At 40.9% G+C, this 6913-nt stretch overlaps 1 protein-coding gene across 1 annotated transcript; it reads right to left on the bottom strand.

Annotated features, from left to right (window-relative positions):
* Positions 1–1402: 1402 nt before the first annotated feature.
* LOC107699299 (calmodulin) lies at positions 1403–6293 on the bottom strand. Its single transcript, XM_016500510.1, has 6 exons — positions 6204–6293; positions 4762–4792; positions 2782–2925; positions 2583–2689; positions 2371–2506; positions 1403–2106 (listed from the first exon to the last, which is right to left on the bottom strand). The coding sequence occupies exons 1-6, from the start codon at positions 6204–6206 to the stop codon at positions 2078–2080; spliced, it is 450 nt and encodes a 149-aa protein (XP_016355996.1). The 5' UTR covers positions 6207–6293; the 3' UTR covers positions 1403–2077.
* Between the last annotated feature and the right edge of the window lie 620 nt (positions 6294–6913).

Below are 6913 nucleotides of genomic sequence, written 5' to 3'. Positions count from 1 at the left end.
TAGATCATCTGAGCTGCTGTTTAACTCATTCTGTATGTACATATGATTTGGACAACTTTAAAGGCGATTTCCTCAATATTTAGATTTTTTTTTTTGCACACTCAGATTCCAGATTTTCAAATGGTTATATCTCGACCAAATATCCTAATATCCTATCCTATCCTAACACCCATCCTAATATCGTCCTATCCTAACAAACCATACATCAATGGGAAGCTTATTTATTCGGCTATCAGGTCATGTATAAATCTCAATTTCAGTGAATTGACCCTTATGACTGGTTTTGTGGTCCAGGGTCAGATATGTGTCTGATTCAATTTCTCATAAAGAATCGTAAATTAAACAACTGTTTAATAGTTTTATTATTTATATAAACATTGTATGCAAGAGCCGTGTGACGCATGCGTTTGTAAGGGTTTGTCACACATGAATAACTGCAGAGAAGGCAGCTCTCTCTGGGAGTTCAGGCCAGAAAGTTCTGCTCTGTTGCTAGGTGACCAGGAACACATGCTTCTAACAAGCAACTGAAGGGCCCAGTGTTTACGGTTTGTCAGAGCGGTCTCCCATACCAGTGCACTTCAACACTGACATACCGTGAATAACCAAGCCATGCTTCTCGGCTTACTGCTGTTAGTGTAATGATGAGCTCATGAAAAAAAAAAAAAAAAATCAGTGTGACATTCTCATACTTTTGCTCTGTATTGCCCAAAATGATCCTCTAGGGGTAGTCTAGAAAATCTTTATAACCAATGCATACATGATGCTTTAAAGGTGTCTAATATTGTGTGTAACACTAGGTTTTTGGTACAGCATAAACACTCCAAACATACATAAAAACAACTAGCCCCTGATAAACACAGCTAAACTTCGGAATAGCACGTATTTATACTCAACGGAAAAATGACTTACAATTGTCATTCAAGAGTACTTTAATGAGCTTTTTTGACATGGAGGCCTCACCCCAATCCTATCCTGTGAATACACAGTCATTTGTCCAGCTGACTCAGAGACGTATTGAATAGTGATTAACAAATCATTTCAACTATTACAATAACTAGCCCCTGATAAACACAGCTAAACTTCGGAATAGCACGTATTTATACTCAACGGAAAAATGACTTACAATTGTCATTCAAGAGTACTTTAATGAGCTTTTTTGACATGGAGGCCTCACCCCAATCCTATCCTGTGAATACAGTCATTTGTCCAGCTGACTCAGAGACGCATTGAATAGTGATTAACAAATCATTTCAACTATTACAATAAATATTGTAAACATCTCGGTTAAATTAGCGGTTTCAAACCACTAAAATCAGCTCTGGGATGCATAATGATTAACATAGAGTTTTTAATTAGAGGGCTAAAAGACGCAAACAAGATCGCAAACAAAGAAACTTTTCAGTATGGGTAAATAGTAAATTTTATTGGAAAACAAATATACAACTGGAATGGACTATCTGAGGCATGACAATGCCAGTAAGCGGCTTAAAAAAAAAAAAGAAACGAAGAAGTAAAGAAAGAAAAAGAAAACTAGTGTGAATAAGTGAATAAATCATTAAAAAGCATTGTAAGATTCAAACAAGTTCTTCGTATAGACCAGCAGATACAAAAAGAGTTTATGTACGAGTATCTTGTAGATACACCCGTGTCTTTTTCTTTTTTTGCAGTAGTGCAATGCTGAGAAATTTCATATATATATTATATACTTTGTCCATAGTCCATGCAGAGTTACTCCTCTACATTGATGCCATGCCAGCGTCGCTGCCAAGAGACAACCAGCTGGCAGGTCTCCACTCTTGCTACGCATGAGGGCAGACAGACATGACGTGAGTTTTTTTTGCACGTCACAACCCCATCTTCGTGGCAACAAGCACCTGATCGTGTAACTGCACCACCACTCCAAAAACACGATGACAGCAAAAGAAAGGGACATGAGGACTGAAGATCCTATGCAGTTTACATGCAGTTCCTTTGGACAGCCGGGAGGAGGAAGGGGAGGGGACTTAACGTTTTACAGATAAATTAAACAGAAAAAAGGCTAATTATTTATAGAAGAGAGAGGATCTGTACAAGGCCTTCATTTCGCCGTCATCATCTGTACAAATTCTGTTGAGACAGAGAGCGTGTTAGTCCGTTTTTCCGAAAGATGACAAGATTTCATACGTGAAGTAAAGTTGCACCCTGACACTGCGTCCTAACAAGCCACAATGGCAACAAATGACATTTTGCGTGGTAGCCCGCCCACAGTGGAATCTTATTGACCCAAAAATCCCAATGAAACAAACCACGCTCTGATAAGCTGTGATTGTGTATTCTCACTTTTATTGAGGACAAGTTGTTATAAATCAACTTCACAATGAACTCACTCACCTTCGTAGTTAACCTGTCCATCTCCGTCAATGTCTGCTTCTCTGATCATCTCATCAACCTCTTCGTCGGTCAACTTCTCTCCGAGGTTTGTCATGACGTGACGCAGTTCAGCTGCGCTGATGTAACCATTCCCATCCTAAAGCACAGGATATCCAGGTCAGCGACTGAACTTGACTTTATGTGCCGCTATTCTGGAACGGGACGAGCTTTACCTTATCAAAGACACGGAATGCTTCTCTGATCTCCTCCTCGCTGTCTGTGTCCTTCATCTTCCTCGCCATCATGGTCAGGAACTCTGGGAAGTCTATCGTCCCATTTCCTGTGCAGAAAGCAGAAGCATTTATTTAGACAAGCCCCAACTTTTAACATTCAACACTTGGGTCGAGGATGGATGCACGCTGTCGTCCTTACCATCAGCATCCACTTCATTGATCATGTCTTGCAGCTCAGCCTCTGTTGGATTCTGTCCGAGCGAGCGCATGACAGTGCCCAGCTCTTTGGTTGTGATGGTGCCATCGCCGTCCTTGTCAAAGAGTGAGAAAGCCTCTTTGAATTCTGTGAAGCGTGACAGATAAATGAAACAGGACCTTGTATTAACAGAATCTCCCAAAGATAAACAAACACTGAACACAAAGACACACAGGGGAACGAGTGGGGCCAGTTCCAAAGAAGGGATGCCCTTCTGTACACATTCACTTCCAAAACAAGCTCTTTCAGATATGAATGCAAAAGAAGCTTGAAGCCATAGAGCATTTAAAGTCAACATGAAACATATTGACTTTGTTTACATTAACAAATGTTCCTGGTCTTAATGAACGATTCATCAGTGCCTGTTGTTCAAAAGAAAACAAATGTTTTAGCTTTTTGGCTGACATCATAAATCCATAAGGCTTCATTCTGGAAAATAACGGCCACTTTTACAATCAAACATCCTGATGTGTATTTGCTTTCACTGAAATTCATGCTGCACTCAGAAAAACGTATCATTTTGGAAGCAAACAGGCTGCAAACCAAGATTCATGTTGGGTTTCAAATTTAGGATCAGAGACACAACTATAGAGAACAACAGCAAAGTTGTCCATACTCATAATGAACATTACAGTGCGAAAAAAAAAAAACTCTGCATACACGCAATAGCTTGTAATCATCGGTTTATTACACAAGGCACACGCAGGAAGAACATGTGTGACACCCAAACTAGAACAGGCTTGAATGACTAAAATGGAAAACAAAAGTCCCAGACATCAATTCCTCTAAAGAGAAAAGTGACGTATCTATGTAAAAATGCCACTGGCTGCTACTACAACGGCCTATCCCCGCGCAAACGAAACCTTACCCTGCTTCTATGCAAACCATTGACTCCAAGGCACGGTTTCTATTGAGATCCAGCACTTGTGACTCACTCTGTTCCTATGGAGACCCGCTGAATCATATGGAGATCCAATGCTGTGACCCCATTAAGCTGATATAGGATCTAGACTTCAGAGCAGTATGGAAACACTGTCGTGACCTCACACGATCCCCAGGGAAACACACTTCAGTGACTAGGTCTCTATGGATAAACCACCATGACCTCACTGTCACTATAGTGACCGACCACAATGACCTAAATGGTTTCACAGCCTTTCTGTTTGAGGCTCTCAACTGTAATCGCACAACCACGATTAAAACATTAGTCAAAAAACAAAAGCTGCGTGTCCTGAAAGTGAGAGGTTTTCACATCCATTTTCTTCCAACGCGTTTAGAATAGATTGGATGGCCTTTGCATGCAACACCAGAAACATGAACCCCAAAATATTTCTGTTGTCATAAACGAGCACACTAGCACAATTCTAGCTCACATAAGATATACGGAGAAAAAAAGCATTCACAAATGCACAAAAAATAAACACTTGGCTACTAAAGTTACCTAAATAAGCCAAAACACCCTAATGACAGCAAGAATATCATGTCCCACCCATACAAGTCCATCATGATACTAGAACCTGCAATATCAGGTCATAAATGACTCAAACTGAACCAGCGGCTGGTGAAACAGTAACTTCACGTCAAAGCCATTGAGATGTTCAGTCCAACAGGGGACACACCCTTGTTCCTCAGTGCCTGCAGTTACTAACTCTCTCCAACAGAGAAGAGGGAGTGTTCATCGAAAACTACAACTGGCCCCGGGAATTACTCATTCACTTAATCTTAAACACTGGTGTTACAGGCTTCCCACCGCAACAACCTGTCCATTCATTCGGGGAATGTGTCCCGACAGAGTCTCAAGGCTCGCCATAAAAGGAAATAAGATAAATCCACGGAGAGAGGGGGGCGGACAAGAGGGGAAAACCACGGCAATCCACGCCACCAGCCACGTGCAAGTGGATAGGAGAGGGGGGGATGTCTTACCGGCAATCTGCTCTTCTGTCAACTGGTCAGCCTGCAAAGGAGAAAAAGAGAAGATGTACACTGAAAACGAGGATGACACCTCGTCTAATAATTTACAAATCAGCCATCAGAAAACGTATACTGGTCCACTATTAATTGTAATATTGGTGGCTTACAACATAGACATCACAAAAGATCTGACTCTCTTCTGTTAAAGGAATAATTCACCCCAAAACTGGACAGAATGACAGCCTCAGTCACCATTTGCTTTCATTATGTGGGGAAAAAAAGCAATGAAAGTAAACGTCGACTGAGACTGTTAGACCCTATCATCTCCTTTTGTGTTCCAAATTAGAAAGTCAATCAGTCTTATGGATTTCTAGCAACATGAGAGTCAATAAATGAGTTTTCATTTTGGGGTGAACTATGCCTTTAATACCAACTGCAGAAGGTGGCGCAGTCCTTCTCCACTGCTCGTTAAAGTCTTTGTACTGCTTTATTCATTTAGAGAGCGTTGAATTAAAAGACCACAGACGTCAACTACTTTACATACAAGTGTGTGATAACGAGCATATATTCAAACATGAGCTAGTGCGAGAGAAATGCGCCATATTTGCAGCTGACGCGCCTGTGTTCGCGATCAATGGAGCTTCTCCAAGCTGTTGCTTTAACTTATTTCACGTTACAGCAAGGACTGAGTATTTAATGCATTAGTTTACATACGAAATTAAATGTCCACGCCTACATAAAACCCAAGGCAGAAGACTGCCTGCTATTAAACCATATCACTCCCATGGGGAAAAAAAGCAATGAAAGTAAACGTCGACTGAGACTGTTAGACCCTATCATCTCCTTTTGTGTTCCAAATTAGAAAGTCAATCAGTCTTATGGATTTCTAGCAACATGAGAGTCAATAAATGAGTTTTCATTTTGGGGTGAACTATGCCTTTAATACCAACTGCAGAAGGTGGCGCAGTCCTTCTCCACTGCTCGTTAAAGTCTTTGTACTGCTTTATTCATTTAGAGAGCGTTGAATTAAAAGACCACAGACGTCAACTACTTTACATACAAGTGTGTGATAACGAGCATATATTCAAACATGAGCTAGTGCGAGAGAAATGCGCCATATTTGCAGCTGACGCGCCTGTGTTCGCGATCAATGGAGCTTCTCCAAGCTGTTGCTTTAACTTATTTCACGTTACAGCAAGGACTGAGTATTTAATGCCTTAGTTTACTACGAAATTAAATGTCCACGCCTACATAAAACCCAAGGCAGAAGACTGCCTGCTATTATTAAACCATATCACTCCCATACATTACAAGAAAATTATATACAGCCATTCAATATCAAGGAACTGTATGCTGACTGTAACGCGCATTATTTTAGATATGCTGACTTACTATAATAACTGCATTTTGCACTAAAGAAACAGTGACGTTAAAATAAAACAGTTATTACTCACCATCGCGCTGTTTTAACAGATGTATCTCCACACAGAACAACAGTCCGCAGCTGGCAACAAACAGGATGCACTCATACAGAGCTTGACGCGCCTTTAATGGTCGCTCATAAACTCCTCCCCCCTGCTTTCTCTCCATCCGCCAACACACTTCCTTCCCTATCAGAAACGATCGTCAAAAATGTCACGATTGTGATGCGCGAACGCTCAGTACAGAGTACCGTGGATTTTGTACGATAGCGACGTGTTCAAATCGCTAAGATGTGCCATATACAGCGAGGTGGACCTGTTTTGCGCGGAACTAACTAACCGGCGGACTCATACATTCTGCTAAAGTGTGATGCGGCAGTAGCAGTAATTTACGTTACGGACAGGAGAGGCGGCTTCTGATTGGTCCATTCGTAGCCGCAATGCGTCACTCGCCGAGATCTGAGTAGAGCTGCATTCCCAGCTAGACTCAGTCACTACACATCAGGGTCAGAAATTAACCAGGGCGCGTGGCAGGAATGCCATGGAAAGTGACAAATTTAATCAAATATTTAAAATATTATGGGGGGAAATCTATGATGTAATATTTTATATATGTAGTAATTTTATGTTCTAGGCTTATCACAATTATTATTGGTTGACTGAACATAAATTATGATGCAATGAAAACTGGCTTGAAAATCGACACTCTAATGTTGCCCATTAATAATAATAATTAAAAAGTA

The sequence above is a fragment of the Sinocyclocheilus anshuiensis genome, unplaced genomic scaffold (genome assembly GCF_001515605.1).
Source record: "Sinocyclocheilus anshuiensis isolate Anshui unplaced genomic scaffold, SAMN03320099.WGS_v1.1 scaffold450, whole genome shotgun sequence".
Lineage (NCBI taxonomy): Eukaryota > Metazoa > Chordata > Actinopteri > Cypriniformes > Cyprinidae > Sinocyclocheilus > Sinocyclocheilus anshuiensis.
The sequence above is the reverse complement of the archived record's forward strand: the minus strand, read 5'-3'. Positions and strand labels throughout refer to the sequence as shown.

Coding starts and splice junctions, on each gene's coding strand:
- LOC107699299 (XM_016500510.1), bottom strand. Junction 2,690..2,781: donor CAATGAAGTGGATGCTGATG/GTAAGGACGACA, acceptor CTTTCTGCACAG/GAAATGGGACGATAGACTTC. Junction 2,107..2,370: donor TGGACAGGTTAACTACGAAG/GTGAGTGAGTTC, acceptor CTGTCTCAACAG/AATTTGTACAGATGATGACG.